Source organism: Podarcis filfolensis (assembly GCF_964270895.1).
Source record: "Podarcis filfolensis genome assembly, chromosome: 2".
Classification (NCBI taxonomy): Eukaryota; Metazoa; Chordata; class Lepidosauria; order Squamata; family Lacertidae; genus Podarcis; species Podarcis filfolensis.
The window spans coordinates 106,343,457-106,364,121 of record NC_139605.1 but is presented as its reverse complement, the minus strand read 5'-3'; the positions used below and the strand labels follow the sequence as shown (position 1 = coordinate 106,364,121).

The window sequence follows — 20,665 nt, the reverse complement described above, 5'->3', positions numbered from 1 at the left end:
AAAGCACCCCGGAACGGATCAAATCTGTAACTAGAGGTACCACTGTCAGAGAGTATTGTAGATGATAAAAATTAAATTTAATTTTTTTTCTTACCTTCACCGATGATGGTCATTGTTTGGATAGGGGGCTTTTATCCGTTTCTGCAGTCACACAATCAATCAGTCAGTAGCTGAACAGGGTTCCGCACAGTCACAAAAACAAATTAACCGAAAAAGCCTCAAAAACAAAAACGCAAAATAAAAAGTAAAAACAAAAGTGCCAAACTTAATCCATTCCGGAAGTCCGTTTGACTTCTGAAATGTTCGAAAACCAAGGCGCAGCTTCTGATTGGTGCAGGCGCTCTGGAAACAAAAGCCAACAACCACATTTGAGCATTTGAGAACCAAGGCGTTTGAGAACCAAGGTACCACTGTGTGTCCTTTTGCCTTTCTCTCTCCTTCTAAGGTAAACCTGCTGACAGCCTCTCTTTGGGATCGTCTTCGAGGTCACTAAGCCCACAGCTGCTGTATCCAAGCGACATCATTGCAAACCACCACGGAAAGCCCCTGACAGCAACTTCTCTTCAAGCCACCACAAAGTAATGTTTGAAATCACTTGCAGATTGTTTCTCCGTCCCCCTGCTCCCAGAATTTGTGGGAAATACCTATTGAAAGCGTGACAGTGTTAGCGTTCCAGAAGCCATCTTACTCACCCTGAGCTGCCAAAAGCGAATGGAAGCAATCAAAGCAGAATTTGTATGAATTCTGACGCATTCATTTATTTCATGTTCTGTTTCTCCTTGGAAAGCGAGTTGGCTGTGGATTTCATCAGGCTTGGGCATCCGTTTCGCCCAGTCTGGTCTAGCAGTGATGGTTTTTTCTGTAAATGTGAATACCTGCAGCATCCTTCTGCCATGTTTGTGTACTCCAGGTTCTGTGGACTCCAATTCCCGTCAACCCTTGCTAGCTTATTGGAAGGAGAAAAATAATCATCTCCTTAATAACAATTTATTTAACTGAAACAATAACATTATAGCATATGTATCCATATTTGTTCACTGATGTGGTTACACTTTTTTTAAAAAAAAAAAACCAACAACTTAGGCTGAGTTTTAGCACACATGAAAAACTTAAAACAGATCCTTATTTCCTGATAGCCTTTGGGCTATAATGTAACTTAAATAGAAAACTATCTTTAGAAAGATTTTTCCTCCGAAAGCATTTTATTTTAAAAATCCAATTTAAATTTAAAAGAAATCCTGTTTAAATAAAAAAAAAATCTGATTAAATGAAAAAAAAATCAATTTTTAAAATTATTTTTAAAAAAATCTTTGTTTTTTATCCACCCTGCCAAGGTATCTTCCTTTGACTGTTTTATTATCAAAGGCAGATTGTATAGGGATTCCTCCTGGGCCCACTGAAGCAGATTTGTCTTTTATGAGAGCAGGATTACATAAAGCTCTGCTCTGAAGGTTCCCGTCCGCACAGCAGTGCTTGATTCAACCTCTGGTTACACAAACAGCCACCTGTAGCTGCATCTTTTACACCGAAGGCAGCTCCCCCAATTAAGATGTAAGCATCTTGGAGCAACCTTGATGCCATAGCATCCTTAGGAGAAAACAAAAGGAGATGTCTGCTTCAGGCTGATCCTGGTGTTCCAGCCGCTGGCCTTTGAAAGCTAACTTTGTTTTCTCTTCTTGTCTAGTGACAGCGTGTTTCAGATCATCACTGTTTCCAAGGGAACAGGCCTTGGCTTGAACATTGTAGGAGGCATCAACAGGAATGAAGGGCCCTTGGTGCATATTCTGGAAGTTATTCCTGGAGGTGATTGTCATAAGGTAGATGAAGGGAGGGACATCTCTTCGCTCCTTTTCCCCTTTTTCAAGCTGGGGGTATTGTAAGAGCATTTCAAAATCGGATCTTATTTATTGTATTGTGGCGCTTTTCAAAATCAACTCCAGACTTCTCTGCTGTTCCCTTCCTTATGTTTATTTGTCATTAAACCGGACTTGAGAAAGGCAATCCTTTAAATACAGTGGTAGCTTGGTTCTCAAATGCCTTGGTACTCAAACAACTTGGAACCCAAACGCTGCAAACCCGGAAATAAGTGTTCCAGTTTCCAAACTTTTTTCGGAAGCCGAATGTGCTCCGATTTGAGTGCCACACTTCAATTTTGAGTGTTGCACTGAGGTCTGCGTTTTTGTTTTTGCGGCTTTTTCGTTTTGTTTTTGTGACTGTGTGGAACCCAGTTCAGCTACTGATGGATTGATTGCATGACTGCAGTACATTGTTTATTGCTTTCATTTTATGGCTCAATGGTTTCGTTAGATGGTAAAATTCATGTTAAATTGCTGTTTTAGGGGTTGGATTAATCCATTTTGCGTTACTTTCTATGGGAAAGTGTGCCTTGGTTTTGGAACGCTTTGGTTTTGGAACAGACTTCTGGAACGGATTAAGTTTGAGAACCAAGGTACCACTGTAGAGGACTGCCCTTTGTAAAGTAGGAGACATGGCCATCCTAGTGTCAAGGAAGGCAGTTCTGCACCATAAACACCCCTGATAGATCTACGTGTGTGTGTGTGTGTGTGTGTGTGTGTGTGTGTGTGTTGTTGCTGTTTTGTCGTTTAGTCGTGTCCGACTCTTCGTGACCCCATGGACCAGAGCACACCAGGCACTCCTGTCTTCCACTGCCTCCCACAGCTTGGTCAAACTCATGCTGGTAGCTTCGAGAACACTGTCCAACCATCTCGTCCTCTGTCATCCCCTTCTCCTTGTGCCCTCCATCTTTCCCAACATCAGAGTCTTTTCCAGGGAGTCTTCTCTTCTCATGAGGTGGCCAAAGTATTGGAGCCTCAGCTTCAGGATCTGTCCTTCCAGTGAGCACGCAGGGCTGATTTCTTTCAGAATGGAGAGGTTTGATCTTCTTGCAGTCCGTGGGACTCTCAAGAGTCTCCTCCAGCACCAGAATTCAAAAGCATCAATTCTTTGGTGATCAGCCTTCTTTATAGTCCAGCTTTCACCTCCATACATCACTACTATGGACTATAAAGAAGGCTGATCGCCAAAGAATTGATGCTTTTGAATATATATATATATATATATATATATATATATATATACACACACACACACACACACACACACACACACACACACTTTAGGGATGAAAATTAACTCATTACGGTACTTGGGCAGTCTGCTCCTCTGCAGAACCTCTTTCACTTAAAATATTTCCGGATGTCTACAGCAGATGTCCTTGTAGATGTCCTTGTCTGTCCTATAGGCAGTGGATAGAGTAAGCAATTATGCCCACTCCTCAGTTGTATGATCTTATAAATATTTGTAAAATAGCAACATAGTCACCCTTTTTAACCATCCTTTCTCTGGCTGAAATGCACCATTCCTCTTAGCTCTTAAGAAATTGCCCTTCGTCGTTTTCGTAGCTCCTCTCTAAACCTTTCCCAAGTTTCCATCATCCTTCCTGAATTTTTTATGCCCACAACGGAACAGGATGCTCCAATTAAGTCTTACCAGCACCAGATTAATTCCCTAAATCTTTGAAACTGCACTCCAGTTTCCAATCGCCTAAAATGGTGTTATTGACTTATTTGTTACCCCCTGCTAAGAAAAGCACGCTCAGTCCTATTTAGTTACCGTGCGTTGTGTTTTCACTTAATTGCTGCCGTTGAAACTAATGGGAGATATCTAAGAAGGAATTAAAGAAAAAAGAAAAAGCTATGGCTTTTCATAAATCTAATACAAGCATTGATAGAAAGAATTTACAGATGCTTTTTTGCGCTCCCTCAAGCCCTGGCTGGATCTAGAGACATCAGAGGAGCATTTCGGTTTAAAGCATTGTCAATTTAAACAGGGAAAACAGGTAGTGGGGAACGGGACTGCACATCGCCACCTGGTGGCACAATGTTATATCATACATACAACGCATATAAATCGCTTTTTCTTTACCAGTCTAGCCGAGTCCCCCTTGTGTGTAAATAGAGAACATGCCCTGCCGGGCATATTGTTTTCATCCCTGTCCCCTGAAATATCATCTCTCTCTTTATCTTCATGCTGCTTTACAAGCAGTGAAGTGTGAACCCCACCGCGGCTAGATTCATATACGTCCCGAGTAAAACAAAAAGGTCACATAGAGGTTCAGAGTTCCAGTTACAGATAGGTAGCCGTGTTGGTCTGCCATAGTCAAAACAAAAAATTTTTTTTCCTTCCAGTAGCACCTTAAAGACCAACTAAGTTAGTTCTTGGTATGAGCTTTCGTGTGCATGCACGAAAAGTATCTGAAGTATCTGAAGAAGTGTGCATGCACACGAAAGCTCATACCAAGAACTAACTTAGTTGGTCTTTAAGGTGCTACTGGAAGGTTCAGAGTTGACTTGCTTTTAATTTTAGCCCAGTCTGGAAACTGGGCCGTAAAACACAACAAGAAGAGCACAGCACTGGAAATAATGAAGGCTCTTAATGGCCTCCTGTTACAACTCTCTCTCCCTTCTCCCCTTTCTCTTTATTGAACTTAGCAGCATGGAAAGCTTGTGTTGGGACCTCTGTTAGGCTTCTTTTTTGGTGAGATTGTATAGCAGAAAAAGCTCTGCGGCATTCGCGTAAAACCTTTTGACCTTCATTAGAAGGTGGTTGGTGCCTTTAATTACCTTAAATGCTTTGTTTGATGTGCATGAGCCTAGGGCTTGCCGATCAGAAGGTTCGGTGGTTCGAATCCCCACGACGGAGTGAACTCCCGTTGCTCGGTCCCTGCTCCTGCCAACATAGCAGTTCGAAAGCACGTCAAAGTGCAAGTAGATAAATAGGTACTGCTCCAGCGGGAAGGTAAACGGCGTTTCCGTGCACTGCTTTGGTTCGCCTAGACCTGGAAAGCTGTCTGCGGACAAAATGCCGGCTCCCTCGGCCAGTAAAGCAACATTGTGACATTTCTGTATGCAATACAAATGGTTGTGTGTGTGTGTGCATGTGTGTGCATGTGTACATGCGTGCACATAAAACTAGAAACTAAGTTTACAGATTGTGGTCTGTAACCGTAATTTCCACTTGCTTGGGGGGTGATCAGATTGCAAAATATGTCTGTGATCTCTCTGCTCCTTCGTTAGCCGTGTTCATATGAATGGTGTTTGTGCAGGAATAACCCTTGAACTAAAGGCTGCACACTTGCCCATTGTTTCTCACACTTTCTCCGTTGAGACAAAGTTTTGCATCATGTGCAAAACTGGAACTAATGCATCTCTTGATGGCAACATTAAGTGTCCCTAACCATGTCCTCAAGCAGTGAGCGGTTTAGGAGCAGGGCTTAGTTTCTACAATGTGCTGTTTGATTATAGCAGACCTTTTTTTCTCTGAGGACTGTTCTTTCTCTTCATCTCCATCTCTCTCTCTCTCTCTGTGTGTGTGTTTGTGTGTGGCTTCAGCGATAGCTGTGCAGCTTGCTCTGGCTTTTCAGGGAGGTAGGAGAAGGGACGGAGGGCAGTCCGTCAGTCCCTTCTCCCACCTCCCGGAAAAGCCAGCAAGAGCCACTCTATCTTTAAAGAGCGAGCATGTCTGCGGCTTTTGCTGGCTTTTTTTGTTTTCCTCCTCTAAAAACTAGGTGCATCTTATGATCGGGTGCGCCTTATAGAGCGAAAAATACAGTGATTATAGCACAGGGAGAGAATACGCACGGCTGTCAAATTTTTAACTCCTCCTTTTGAAAGCGTGCCAATCTAAAGAAACCTATTTATGCTTGTTTACGCTTTTCTCAAATCTAAGACCCAAGTCCCACCCCCTCCAAATCGATTCTACAATTTATAGGCAGTTCGGAGCTTTAGCTGTGAACTAGCTTCAGATGCGGTTTGTGTGTGCTGTTTGGCACCAGTGCCACCAGAGGCCACTGTTGCAACTTGTGTTGCTTGCCACCGCCAGCTATGAAGTATTTTAGCCTAGTCGAAAAAAATAGTAAGCACCGAGGAACAAACGAGATGCTGTTGCTCAGTGGTATAGCATCAGAAGTTATAAACTGGCATCTAAGAAACCAAACCAGGATTAGCTTCTTGTGGAATAGGTTGTTGCATTCTTTTTCATATACAGTGGTACCTCGGGTTAAGTACTTAATTCGTTCCGGAGGTCCGTTCTTAACCTGAAACTGTTCTTAACCTGAAGCACCACTTTAGCTAATGGGGCCTCCTGCTGCCCCCACGCTGCCACTGCACGATTTCTGTTCTCATCCTGAAGCAAAGTTCTTAACCCGAGGTACTATTTCTGGGTTAGCGGAGTCTGTAACCTGAAGCGTATGTAACCCGAGGTACCACTGTATAGTCTGCTGGAGTGTATATTAAAAAGCAATTAATGGTTTAATCCTGTGCATGATAAAATAAACGTGTGGCATCCCTTCCTTTCTCTTGCCATAGGTGAAGTGTCAAGTAATCACTCTTTTCCTTATCCATTGCCATATCTGGGCTCAGGGTGGAGAGGCGTCTTAGCCCACAAGCTCACACTCTGGCCTCTGCCTGATTTCCTGCTCTCTCTTTCTTTTTCTAGCCATCCTTTCCCCAGCGGTGACAGCGGCCTTCATTTGATTAGTGTCGGTTTATTAACTCGTGATATTCCAACCGGGCATCCCTTTGGGATAGCCTCCCAGGCATTGCGAAGCAGAGATTCTCGTGATTGATTTAGAGCAGGCATAGGCAAACTCGGTGCTCCAGAGACTACAACTCCCATCATCCCTGACCACTGGTCCTCTTAGCTAGGGATCATGGGAGTTGTAGTCCCAAAACATCTGGAGGGCTGAGTTTGTCTATGCCTGATTTAGAGGATCTCTCAGTGGTTAGGGAGGAAGGAGGGGCATTTGCCTCCTTGTTGACGCATTCTGCCCTGAAAGTTTCGGTTCAAATCCTGTACCTGCCTCAGTTCTGTGTCAGTAAAATGGGAATAATCAGCCTCTCTAGTTTTGTCAGCCTGGTACACTCATAGAATCGTAGAGTTGGAAGGGACCCTGTGGATCATCTAGTCCAACCCCTTGCAATGCATAAGGATATGTGTGGCTGAACATCTTTATAGAGTACTTTCATGCCTTCAGAAGTGACCTATATGCTTAGAATTCCTGTTGTTTTCAGGCTGACAGCAATTCCATACCCTCCAATATTTCTCTGATAAAAATAGGGATGTCTTATTCCATAATAATAATAATAATACTAACAATAGTTTTATTATTTATATCCCCACCTATCTGAGTGTGTTGCCCCAGCTTCTCTGGGCAGCTTCCAACATATATAAAAACATAATCAAACATGAAACATTTTTTTAAAAAAACCTTCCCTATACAGGGCTGCCTTCAGATGTCTTCTAAAGGTTGTATAGTTACTTATCTCCTTGGCTTGTGGGGGGGGGGGGGAAATCACATAACTCCATACTCCCAACATTTGTCCAATGAAAATAGGGTTGTCGTACCGTACCCTTCAACGTTTCTCTCATGAAAATAGGGACATCCCAAGGAAAAGCAGGACATTGCGGGTTCAAAGCAGAAACCGGGATGGCTTCTGTAAGTCTGGGACTCTTTCTGGAAAATAGAGACACTTAGAGGGTCTGCAGTTTTCACGGACTGAATTGCTGCTTGCATTGAATTTTTTTAAAAGAGCCTCTTTTTTAATTTTAAGTGTAGAACTTGGCAAAAACAGAAATGTGATGTGCTGAAGGCTAAACGTTGGTTTGAGCTGAGTGCAAAAGCACTTTTTCTGGCCTCATTCTCCACCTTCCCAGCCACCCACCCACATTTTCCTGAACTGTGCGCTAAATTATTGTTGCCAAAGTCTTTGCGCTCTCCGCTGTTGCATCTGCTCGGTCCAAATGTTCGCCAAGGTTGTATGTATAGCTGTTTGAAACTGGATCCCTTACCCCCACCCCTCTGGTGCGAATTAATCCAGCTCAGAGCTGGATTAACTGGTACAGAAACTTCTCACAAACTGTCTGTGGCTTAATTCTAAAACAAAACGACCATCTGTGTCCAATTTTGTGCCCAGTGAAATTCCACTGATATCTCTCGCTGATCTGTTACTCTGTTCTGCAGCAGCAAAGTAGTTCAGCTCCTAATGCCAGCTTCTCCTTTCCAGGACATCTAGTACTGCCTGATTATCCCCTTCCCTGTCCCTTATCCTTTTTTAAAATTTTTCATCCCCTGGCATCCACGTGGCTGTCCAGTCCATCTATTGCTGATTTCGACAGCTCTAGCTATGAGGACTTGGTTCGCGTCATCACAGTGGCTGTTGCTCCCCATCAGGATAAAATACAGTGGTACCTCGGGTTACATACGCTTCAGGTTACAGACTCCGCTAACCCAGAAATAGTACCTCGGGTTAAGAACTTTGCTTCAGGATGAGAACAGAAATCGTGCACCAGCGGCGCAACGGCAGCAGGAGGCCCCATTATCTAAAGTGGTGCTTCAGGTTAAGAACAGTTTCAGGTTAAGAACAGACCTCCGGAACGAATTAAGTACTTAACCCGAGGTACCACTGTAGTGGGAATAAAATACAAGCTTCACCTACAAGGACCCCTTCTGTTCCACAACTTGCATTTTAACACACTTTTGAGTTTATTTTGCTCCCTGTCCTAAATCAAAAGCATAGTTATCGGACTGAAGTGCGGGTGGCACTGTGGTCTAAACCACTGAGCCTTTTGGGCTTGCCAATCAGAAGATCGGCAGTTTGAATCCCCGCGACGGGGTGAGCTCCCGTTGCTCTGTCCCAGCTTCTGCCAACCTAGCAGTTCGAAAGCATACCAGTGCAAGTAGATAAATAGGTACCACTGCACCAGGAAGGTAAACGGCGTTTCTGTGCACTCTGGTTTCCGTCACAGTGTCCCGTTGTGCCAGAAGCGGTTTAGTCCTGCTTGCCACATGACTTGGAAAGCTGTCTGTAGACAAACGCCTGCTCTCTCGGCCTGAAAGCGAGATGAGCACCGCAACCCCATAGTCGCCTTTGACTGGAATAAACCGACAAGGGGTCCTTTACCTTTATTTTACCTCTAAAGACAAAGAGACACATATAATGCAGTACTGCTGCGACCCTAGTAGTTCAGAATGCATGTAAGGGTACCAACATTTTTAATAGGCTCCCATTTCTAAAACCTCTTCCAGGGTGTCCTGTCTGCTGAATAACTGTAGGAATGACGTTGTGGAGAATTTGGCGAAATTTTTGAGTGACGCCATGAAATAACGTCACCATATATCTTTAGAGCCACCTTTGTTTCTCACAATGTCTGGATGGTTTTACCTAAAAGTGCCTCCTACTTGTGGTGTGTTCTGATTCATGTATACAACACACTCGTTCTATGCCAATAAAGGAGATTGAATTGATAAAACCTGCCTGCATGTAGAAAACTTGTGCATCTGGGACAAGGCTCTGCTCGAATTCCTTCTTCTAATAAGCAAGCTGAGAGTTGAGGTTTTTCTTCTTCCTTTGTATTCCATAGAAGGTTTTGCACTGTTTGCTGCTGGTGGTGGTTAGATTCGTTAATCACTTGTCACACACTTGACCTACCACATACTTAAAAAACAGAAACACAAATACAGCATAGTATTAATTTATCCTGGAGAAGAGAAGACTGAGAGGAAATATGATAGCCTTCTTTAAATATCTGGAGAGCTGTCACATGGAAGATCGAGCAAGCTTGTTTTCTGCTGTGGGACCCAAACCAGTGAATTCAGTTAAAAGAAAGAGAGTCCAACATAACCATGGGTAGGCAAACTAAGGCCCGGGGGCTGGATCCAGCCCAGTCGCCTTCTAAATCCAGCCCGCGGATGGTCCGGGAATCAGCATGTTTTTACATGAGTAGAATGTGTCCTTTTATTTAAAATGCATCTCTGGTTTATTTGTGGGGCCTGCCTGGTGTTTTTACATGAGTATAATGTGGGCTTTTATTTAAAATGCATCTCTGGGTTATTTGTGGGGCATAGGAGTTCATTCAGTTTTCCCCTCCAGAACATAGTCCAGCCCCCCACAAGGTCTGAGGGACAGTGGTGTAGTGGTTAAGAGCAGTAGTGTCGTAATCTGGGGAACTGGGTTCGCGTCTCCGCTCCTCCACATGCAGCTGCTGGGTGACCTTGGGCCAGTCACACTTCTCTGAAGTCTCTCAGCCCCACTCACCCCACAGAGTGTTTGTTGTGAGGGAGGAAGGAAAAGGAGAATGTTAGCCGCTTTGAGACTCCTTCGGGTAGTGATAAAGCGGGATATCACATCCAAACTCTTCTTCTTCTGCTGAAAAAGTTTGCTGACCCCTGAACTAAACATTAGGAAGAACATTCTGATAGTAAGATCTGTTAAGCCGTGGAACAGGCTACCTCAGAAGGTGGCAGACTCTCCCTCATTGGAGGTTTTTGAGCAGAGTCTGAATAGCCTCCTGTCGTGGATGCTTTACCTGTGATTCCTGCATTGTGGGGGGTTTACTAAATGACCATTTCAGCTCCACACTTCTACACAGTCATACCAAAAACCACATACAGTTCATAAACTGAGCAGAGCAAGGGGCAGAGAGCAGCCTGCTTCAGTCGGGCAGTTATTTGTACCAGGCACTCTGATTTGTTATTTATTTGTACCAAGAGTCTGGCACTCTTATCAGATCAAATGTGGCCCTACCCTTCTCTAAAAGGCAATTTGACAGACTGAACAACCTTGGGAGTTCACAAATTTGGAGAGTTTGCCTTGACCTCTTAAGACAACTTGATTGCAAAAACAAGTGCTAACGAATGTCCTTGTTCTTGCTAGGATGGTCGGCTGAGAGCTGGGGACCAGCTTGTTTCTATTAACAAGGAGTCATTGATTGGAATCACCTATGAAGAAGCAAGAAGCCTAATCAACAGAACAAAGCTGAGGTAACAAATGCCCTACAAAACAAGTCCTCTGAACACTCCATTTTACATCCGTCTGTCTTCCCTAGTATAGATTTGGTCGATTTATGTCTCTAGCCCTCATGATGAGAGAGAGGATTTTGGATATGTGTTGTTGGAAATGCTAAAATACAGAGCTGTTAAAAAGAACTCCCTGTCTTGCGGGCATAAATCCTGATACTTTCAGGCGCTGTGATTCTCCAGCGGTTTGACCCCAGCCCCATAGACGCACTCCATTGTTTCCCAAGACAGATGCCACCTAAGCCCAAACATTTTGGGCTGGTAACAGCACATTAAAAACGTAAGACCCTCGCTAATTTGGCCCTCCTAGCCATCAAGAACAAGGGCAATAATTTTAAAAAAGTTGGTGCAACAGATTTCTGTCCCACTGAATTTTATTGACCCGCTAAACATCACTTGCTGCCTGACATATTTTGATAATTACAGGGAGGTCTTCATTATTTCAGGAAGAATGCAACGTACAATACCTGTGTCCAACCTGTGACTTCATTTTTAGATCTAACTCCTCGTGGGAAATCGCTTTCATTCGGCGTGAACCTCTTTCCAGTCAAGCGGAAACTGTGCCGCCCCCCTCCAGCCTGTTAACTTCGGATGGATACAAACTGCAGCTTCCTCCATCTCTGTCTCCGAATGAGAGCATTGACTCAAAGATGTCTATTCTGAATGTGGCAAGTATTCTCTGAAAACCAATTTAAACCAATCTGTTGACAAAGGGGCAGTGATCAGCAAGCAAACTGCTAAACTAGATAGATTATCCAAGTCGTGCTTATCACAAATTTCACAGGCAGCCAGTTGTTTTAGCAGAGATCAATTCCTTGACCTCCTCGCTTACACATCAGTCTATATGTTCTTTCAGAAGGCACAAGTGACTGGCAGTGCAGTCCTATATATGTCTAGCTTGGAAGTGAGCCCCGCTGGCAGGGCCAGATTTAGGTTTGATGCAGCCCCAAGCTACTGAAGGTAATGGGGCCCTTTATATGTCCAGCTGTCCTTTGTCAACAACAAATTGTCACTGTTTTTTTGTGTTGAATATATGCTATATGGTAATTTATGGACCTAATAGGTATCTAAAGCCATTTGCACATACAGAATGTTGGCACCCTATACAGTGGTACCTGGGGTTACAGATGCTTCAGGTTACAGTCACTTCAGGTTACAGACTCCATTAACCCAGAAATAGTACCTTGGGTTGAGAACTTTGCTTCAGGATGAGAACAGAAATCGTGCTCCGTCGGCGCAGCGGCAGCAGCAGCAGGAGACCCCATTAGCTAAAGTGGTGCTTCAGGTTAAGAACAGTTTCAGGTTAAGAACGGACCTCCAAAACGAATTAAGTACTTAACCCGAGGTACCACCGTATATAGAAATGAGCAAACCAGTGATATTTTAGGGAGCAGGCTAGCAGGCGGGGCCCATTACTTACATCATAGGAGCCTACACAACACAAAACACTGTTGCTGTATGTAGGTTTTATTTTATTTGTTTTTTATCTTATCTTTTGGAAATGTACATCCAGTTTTTCCCCCTTTTTTGGGGGGGGGGCAAGAAAGTGGGACCCTAAGCTATAGCTTGTTTAGCTAGTTTGTAACCTGAAGTGTATGTAACCCGAGGTAAAGGTAAAGGGACCCCTGACCATTAGGTCCAGCTGTGACCGCCACTGGGGTTGCAGCGCTCATCTCGCTTTATTGGCCGAGGGAGCCTGCGTACAGCTTCTGGGTCATGTGGCCAGCATGACTAAGCTGCTTCTGGCAAACCAGAGCAGTGCACAGAAACGCCGTTTACCTTCCCCCAGGAGCGGTACCTGTTTATCTACTTGCACTTTGACGTGCTTTTGAACTGCTAGGTTGGCAGGAGCAGGGACCAAGCAACGGGAGCTCACCCCATCGCGGGGATTCGAACCGCCGACCTTCTGATCAGCAAGCCCTAGGCTCTGTGGTTTAACCCACAGCGCCACCCGCATCCACCACTGTACATAAATCCGGCACTGCCTGCTGGGTTCAGTGGGACTTGCACCCACCCACGCACACATAGCAGTGATGGGCAGCTGGCAGTCCTATGGCGAGATGTAGCTCTCTGTGTAATTTTATGCAGCTGACAAAGAAGGGAGGAAGAGATTTGTGTTAGGGAAAGGAGGAAAGAGAGGGAAAGGGTGGCCCCACCTGCTTTTAGCTCCAACCTCGCCCAGTTTTGACTTCAACCAAGCACCAGTGTGCATTTCATAAATGATTGGCCCTTGACAGAAAAAAAAGGTTGCCCATCCCTGTTACATAGGACAGCAGGGGACCCCAGTGGTCATCTAGACCAACCCCCTGCAATGCAGGAATCTTTTGTCCTATGTGGTGCTCGAACCCACAGCTCTGAAATTAAGAGTCTCATGCTCTGCTAACTGAGCTATCCAAAGGTTGCCCCGCCCCTCAGTCGAAAGCTCACTTTCATTTATACCATGTGCGCCCCAACACACATATGTTCCTTATTTTGGTACATTTAAAAAAAAATCTTCAAATCTTCTTTTCCTTAAGAAAAAACTTAAGGGTTTCTTCTTTTGTATGTAGGCAAATTCATGAGCTCCACCAGCTATTGAGATATGTTAATCTTTTGTAACTTATAAAGTAGCACTATATGTGTTGGCAGCTAAGAAGATCAGGAGAAAAGAACTAGATAAAATAGCAGTCAGTTGCAAAAGTGGTTCGGACATTTAAGCTGGCACATTCTACCTGAGAACCCCTTGCTGTTCTATCCTATGCAACAAATAATTTTTAGGAGACGTGATTGTGGTTTATTGTATGTGCAGTGCCTGATGTTTTTATGGTTTTTTATGGATGCAGGTGGCCTTGTGGTCTAAACCACTGAGCCTAGGGCTTGCTGATTGGAAGGTCGGTGGTTTGAGTCCCCACGATGGGGTGAGCTCTCGTTGTTCAGTCCCAACTCCTGCCCACCTAGCAGTTCAAAAGCACATCAAAGTGCAAGTAGATAAATAGGTACCGCTCTGGCGAGAAGGTAAACGGCGTTTCCATGCACTGCTCTGGTTCACCAGAAGCGGCTTAGTCATGCTGGCCACATGACCCGGAAGCTGTCTGTGGACAAACTCCGGCTCCCTCGGCCTATAGAGCGAGATGAGCGCGCAACCCCAGAGTCGTCCGCGACTGGACCTAACAGTCAGCTTTACCTTTACCTTTATGGTTATTGTTGCTTTTCTCTTTGTTCCCTTTGTGAATGATGCCATGGCCTTTGGCTAGTGCAATAAAGTTGATGATGATGATATGTTAAGCTCTTCCTCAGTTCAAACAGTCGAGAGGAAAATACATTTTTTTAAATTAAAAAGGAAAGAAAGAATAAGGAGAATTTCTCTGCCAAGCGTGCTGTGTGGCTTCTTCCCACAGCCAGCATCCTGTCATCATTCTTAGTATGGAGGAAGTAAGGAAGTTTGAACAGACACATGATTCCTCCTTCTCCCCACCTCCCTCCCCCCTCCCAATAAAACCCCAAAGCTCTGCATGAAAAACATGCTGTTCTTTGAAATATAATGCTAATACAGCTGGAGAAATTTCAATGAACTGAATAACATTTTTATACCATTCTGTTGGATGCCCACTTTTAAGCATTATTTCGATGAACTGGGAGTCTATTTGGATCCTAAGCATGCTTTCTTTGGAGTACAGTATTTTTCGCCTTATAGGGCGCACTGGCCCATAGGGCGCACCTAGGTTTTGGGGGGGGGAATAAAGGGGGGAAATTATTTTCCCCCCCAGGCACGGGGCTGGAGCGGGGGAAGCCCGAGCTTCCCACGACCCCAGCCCCCAGAACAGGCTGCTATCCGCAAGAGAGCTATCCGCAAGAGAGCTGCCCGAAGCCCGGGGTGCGCCCCACTGCCCCCCGGGTTTCGGGCTGCAGTCCGCAAGCCTTGGGAGCCCGGCGGGAACTCCCGCCGGGCTCCCAAGGCTCGCGGATAGCTTCCTGAAGCCTGGTGAGGAAGAGGGGTCAGTGCGCACCGACCCCTTTCGCTCTCCAGGCTTCAACGAAAGCCTGCATTCACCCCATAGGACGCACACACATTTCCCCTTCATTTTTGGAGGGGAAAAAGTGCGTCCTATAGGGCGAAAAATACGGTAAACTCCATCAGACACAAGAGGAGCATAGATATGCATAAGACTGTACTCTTTCTCAGCACTGTTGGGTATAAACAGCTCCCTCGGGAAATGACAAACAGACGGAGGAAAGCAAAACACGATAGGTCATACATTACATTGTCCATCCCCTTGCATTAGATTTGCAACCTGAATTTTTCAGGAGTCTGGCATGTCGCTGAGATGTGCCTGCACTGTAATGTATAAAGCAGAGTCCTTTAAAAGCCATGAACACATGGGAGCCAGTGTGGTGTAGTGTTTAGTGTGTCAGACTAGGAACCTGGGAGACTAGGGTTCAAATCCCCACTCAGCCATGAAAGCTCCCTGGGTGACCTTGGGCCAGTCACTCACTCTCAGTCTAACCTACCTCGCAAGGTCGTTGGGTGGATAAGATGGGGAGGAGGAGAACCATACACACCACTTTCAGCTCCTTGTAGGAAAGGGTGATATACAAATAAAATCAATCAATCAGAGCTTCCCTGGGACATGTGATCAAATGTTCCCTTGCTCCTTTTTTTTTTTTTAGCCGTTAACACTTTCTAGAATTCTGTGACACCGTACGAAACAGTGGAAATTCTCAATGCCACTGGTTTTTTTGTCAGAAAAGGACAGGAATCTGTCTGGCAAGAGCTATACGTTCCCTGATGGAAAACCTCTACGTGCCTTTTGCGTAATAAATGGCACCCAGTTCCTGCTTTGGATCTCCTCGTTCTCGGGACCACCACCATAGCCACTGTCTGTGTAGAGAAATTGGACATTTTCAAAAAGCCGTGTCAGGGGGGTAGTAGTGTATTGAAGTCTTTTTCCAGCCTTGGATCCAGCGTGGAATTCCTTAGCTAGGGGCCCTCCGTCGGGAGTGCACTTTTACCAGTTGCGCAGTACTTAAGGTTGCCCACATATCTGATGGAATGCACCCTCCCGTTCTTTGTGGCTGGCGGTTTGGCTTGGTGTCCACGGATTGGTACGGCCTGCCAAATTAAGTCCCTTTTGGCTTCTGTAGCTTCTCTCGCTCTCTGCAGCTAACAGTGTCCCTTCTAGCGTGGTTGCATCACTGCATGAGTTGATAGGGTGGGGATGAATTTCTTTGCAGTGGCAGGCGGAGAAAAACTAAATAACCATGGTTTATTCCAGCTGTTCTGGGGCTGCCTGAAGAACAGTCAATACAGACCACTCTTCCAAAGCTGCTTAACATAATTCTATGGGCGCATGTTGCAAAGGGAACCAGTTTCTTTTAAAGCTTTTGCTATGTATTGTATATTCATCTGAAGTTTAGATAAAGCATTAGCCAGGGCTTCTTTTCTGTAATCAGCCTGTGTGTGTGTGTGTGTGTGCGCGTGCGCGCGTGTGTGTGTGTGTGCGTGTGTGTGTTTGGTTTTTAATGACATTTGTTTGTTTGGTCCTTAACCTACTTTACCCGAAGGCACCTCCTTATTTTGTGTTTTTTCTTTCATAGACGAAAGCCGGATTCAAGAAGAGAGAGCAATCTCCCGCATTTTCTGCAAACAACAGTACCGCTGATGCACCTGCTGGGGGTAAACGCTCACTTCCTTGCTTTCTCATCACATAGTTGCCATTACCTTTCTCACAGGAGTAGCATTTAATGTGTTTACTTTTCCTTTAGAAAAAGCCTCTATTATGCACCAATTGTTCCCCTAACACGAATGAATGGATTGTCTAGCAGTCCCTTTCCAATATAATGGCCATTGACTATTTTGTGGGATGGCTGAACAAGGATGGATTGTCCTTGCTTGTAACCAGCAAGGACAATGGTCCCTTTCCTTGCTCATTTGTCTTCTACAGCTATAGGATTGACACCTGGGGTTTGGGGCTGTGGGTGCCAGGGCCTGGTCCAAAGCTCATGATGTAGCGACCTTTCTGAAGCTAAACATATCTGGGTCTGGCTAGTGAAAGGATGGGATACCATCAAGGAGGCCCATGTAAGTCACCTTGAGTGCCATAATGGAAAAGATGAGAGATATAAAGGGTGGCGCTGTGGTCGAAACCACTGAGCCTCTTGGGCTTGCCGATCAGAAGGTTGGCGGTTCGAATCCCCGCGACGATGGTGAACTCCCTTTGCTCTGTCCCAGCTTCTGCCAACCTAGCAGTTTGAAAGCACGCCAGCGCAAGTAGATAAATAGGTACCACTGCAGCGGGAAGGTAAACAGCATTTCCGTGCGCTCTGGCACTCATCACGGTGTCCTGTTGCGCCAGAAGCGGTTTAGTCATGCTGGCCACGTGACCCGGAAAGCTGTATGTGGACAAACGCTTGCTCCCTCGGCCTGAAAAGCGAGATGAGCGCCGCAACCCCATAGTTGCCTTTGACTGTGCTTAACCGTCCAGGGGTCCTTTACCTATAAAGGGAGTAATAAATGGTTTTCAAAGTCTGTTTCAGGGAATACCAAGGTTGCAGGTTCGATCCCCATTTGGGGTAGCTGCGTATTCCTGCATTGCAGGGGGTTGGTCTAAATGATCCTTAGGGTCCATTCCAACTCTACAATTCTATGAATATGGGGTTGTCCATAAGCTTTCTCCCTGAGAATATCTGTAACGCTGGACAAGCTTGCCCTCCATGACAGCTCCTCCCTAGAACACCCTCCTCTCAGATGTCAAGGAAATAAACAACTACCTGACTTTGAGAAGACATCTGGAGGCAGCCCTATATAGGGGAAGTTTTTAATGTTTGGGGTTTTACTGTGTTTGATGTTTTCATTTGTTGGAAGCCACCCCGAGGGGCTGAGGCACCCCAGTCAGATGGGCGGCATACAATTAAATTGTTGCTGTTGTTTCAGTGTATTCTGGGATAAGCCCTGGTTTCTGCAGCAGTAGTTCCATTCAGTAGGCCTGTCTGGAGCCCTGCATGAACTAACACTCCCAGAATGCTTTGCAATGCCACACCGGGCACCTGCGGCAAACAAATAGACATGGACAGGCTTCCCTGGAAGTAGGCAGATTGAAAAACTGTCAAGCTTATATAATTAGTAATCAATAGGCTCACTTTGGCACAGCATGGTGAATAACACCGGCGTATCTGAAGATCCAGTTGCCATAGAAACTTAAGTATTTTCCAGTGCTTATAGGACTCTGCACTTAACATATGTTTGGCACATGTATATTAAGGATATAAAATGAGTGAGTGTAAAAGCACCTTGCATTTTGTTTTCACATTTGCCGAAGGTTGGGTAGGAAGCAAGGGCTTGGGCATAGGCAAAATCCTTGTTTTGCCTCAAAGCTGCTTCTCCTGTATGTATTAAACAGGCAGTAGGCAGTTCATGTATGTACGTATAGCTATAGATGCAAAAATATGTTGGGGTATTCTAAAAGCACGTGCACCTTGGGTGGTAGAATACTGTATGGGTTGTCTAGTGTTGGTACAGCCATGCTTGCTCAACCATGCATATAACACACTGGTCCTGAAAGACCTACATTGGCTCCCAGTACATTTCCGAGCACAATTCAAAGTGTTGACGCTGACCTTCAAAGCCCTAAACAGCCTCAGCCCAGTATACCTGAAGGAGCGTCTCCACCCCCATTGTTCAGGTCACTGAGGTCCAGCACCGACGACCTTCTGGCAGTTCCCTCAGTGCGAGAAGTGAGGTTACAGGGAACCAGGCAGAGGGCCTTCTCGGTAGTGGCGCCCGCCCTGTGGAATGCCCTCCCGTCAGATGTCAAGGAAATAAACAACTGTCTGACTTTTAGAAGACACCTGAAGGCAGCCCTGTTTAGGGAAGTTTTTAATGTTTGATGTTTTATCGCGTTTTTAATATCCTGTTGGGAGCCACCCAGAATGGCTGGGGAAACCCAACCAGATGGGCAGGGAATAAGTAATAAATTGTTATTGTTATTGCTATGCAAATATGTAGGCTTTGGGGGATGTTTTAGAAAGCAGTTTTGGTGACTTGGCAGGAGTCCAAAGAAATGCCCCCTCACCACAAAAAAAATAAATTATGTGCATCTGTGCCACAGCCTGTATCAACTTATTTCTCTCTCTCTCTCTCTCCAACTCCTGTTTCCTTTTGATTGTTTTTTTAAAAGAGGTGTCACAGGTGCAAGCCATGTGCCTCTCTCATGATATGACCGTTCATGTTTCAATAATGTCTGTTTGATCCACAGCCCATCATTCCCCAATTATCCTCCAGGTTTTTGTGTGATGTTCCCACACCCACACAGACCCTCATATCTTGGCGGGTTCGTACAGGAAGGTCCAACTAGTATTTCAGCAGCATCCATCAGTTTCCATTTGAGATCTGTAATAAATATTTAAATTGCATCTTGCTTACCGTTTAAAGGGGGGGGGGATAACAAACACGAGTTGATTCTGGTATTCAGGTGATTAGCTCCAGTTGTTTGAACAGCAGGAGTTCGGAACACATCCTTCAGGAGAAAAAGTTCCAATTAGATTTCCAATTAATGTGCAACCTGTTGTCTCTTAGCTGTTGGCCCCACGTGGAGCGATGATTATGGACCACAAAGAAGGAAGATTTCCCTAAACCCCACTGTTCGTCTCCAAGCAGATAAACTAGAGATGGTAAATATCTTCTGTCTTATTTTTTACCTTTATTCCTGTGGCAATTTGGTGACAGAAATTACTATTCCACACGGGTAAATAACATTTGTGAGACCAACGGTTTGCTGTGCTGAATCGACATTTGTTGCCTGGTAAAATTATTTAGCAAATATTGAAGTGGTCTGGCTGGATGAAAATGTTTTTAAGCTTTTGATGCTACTCTTTCTGCTGCGATTTCCTCTCCTAGCAGCAGAACTGCCTTTTGCAAATGTTGCAGGAACCTTTAGCCCAAATCTAGGGAAAGTCGCGCTTGAGTTCCCATTGACTTTATATCCCATTAATTTCAGCAATTTACTTTGGCTCTAGCAATTTACTTTGGCTCGAGACCCTTGTTGTCTTTCCTTTTAAAATATTTTTATAGTCACACTAGCTTATTTCTAGTGATCTCTAAAATTTGCAATATATTACTGTAGGTCTCCAGCCAAAGTAACTGGAAGATTCCCATTTTGGCCAGGAGTTATGAGCACTTTGTGGCTATGACATGAACTTGTAGAGCTTTTGTTCTTCTTGCCAAGTAAATGAATTTCAGCAAGGACTCTTTGGACTCGCAAAGAGAGTGGCAGGGACTGAGTGCTTGTGTGTATTCAGATCCAAATAGAGGAGTTTACACGTTAACGCAGATGAGGAAAAGGATTAGAGTGGGGTCAGCAAACTTTTTCAGCTGGGGGCTGGTCCACTGTCCCTCAGACCTTGTGGGGGGCCGGACTATATTTTTTTTGGGGGGGGGGGATAAAAAATGAATGAATTCCTATGCCCCACAAATAACCCAGAGATGCATTTTAAATAAAAGGGCACATTCTACTCATGTAAAAACACGCTGATTCCCGGACCGTCCGCGGGCCGGATCAAGAAGGTGATTGGGCTGGATCCGACCCCTTGGCCTTAGTTTGCCTACCCATGGATTAGACAGTTTTGGAGCCACATTTTCTGTTCGAAATGGTTGCAAGAACGTTCACAGTGCAGGTGCCATCCTGCAAGTCCTTCTCCCTCCTCATTCCACCCTGTGTGCAATGAAAGCGAGTTGTAGGTTGGCTTCCTGAAAGGAATTGAGCAGAGCTCCTCCTGGGTGCATTGCTGCTGAATATGTTGCAACAGGCTCTAGGC

At 45.0% G+C, this 20,665-nt stretch overlaps 1 protein-coding gene across 2 annotated transcripts in view; it reads left to right on the top strand.

The window, feature by feature from the left end:
* The window catches only part of STXBP4 (syntaxin binding protein 4), a 151,652-nt gene that overhangs the window by 11,901 nt on the left and 119,086 nt on the right, over window positions 1-20,665 (top strand). Inside the window, exons 3-8 of one of the 2 annotated variants that reach the window (XM_083598760.1) lie at window positions 446-578; window positions 1,685-1,817; window positions 10,734-10,840; window positions 11,373-11,544; window positions 16,451-16,529; window positions 19,428-19,522. In XM_083598760.1, coding sequence (XP_083454886.1) covers window positions 446-578; window positions 1,685-1,817; window positions 10,734-10,840; window positions 11,373-11,544; window positions 16,451-16,529; window positions 19,428-19,522 — 719 coding nt within the window. The remainder of the gene's footprint in view (window positions 1-445; window positions 579-1,684; window positions 1,818-10,733; window positions 10,841-11,372; window positions 11,545-16,450; window positions 16,530-19,427; window positions 19,523-20,665) is intronic. The other variant, XM_083598761.1, reaches the window with a different exon arrangement.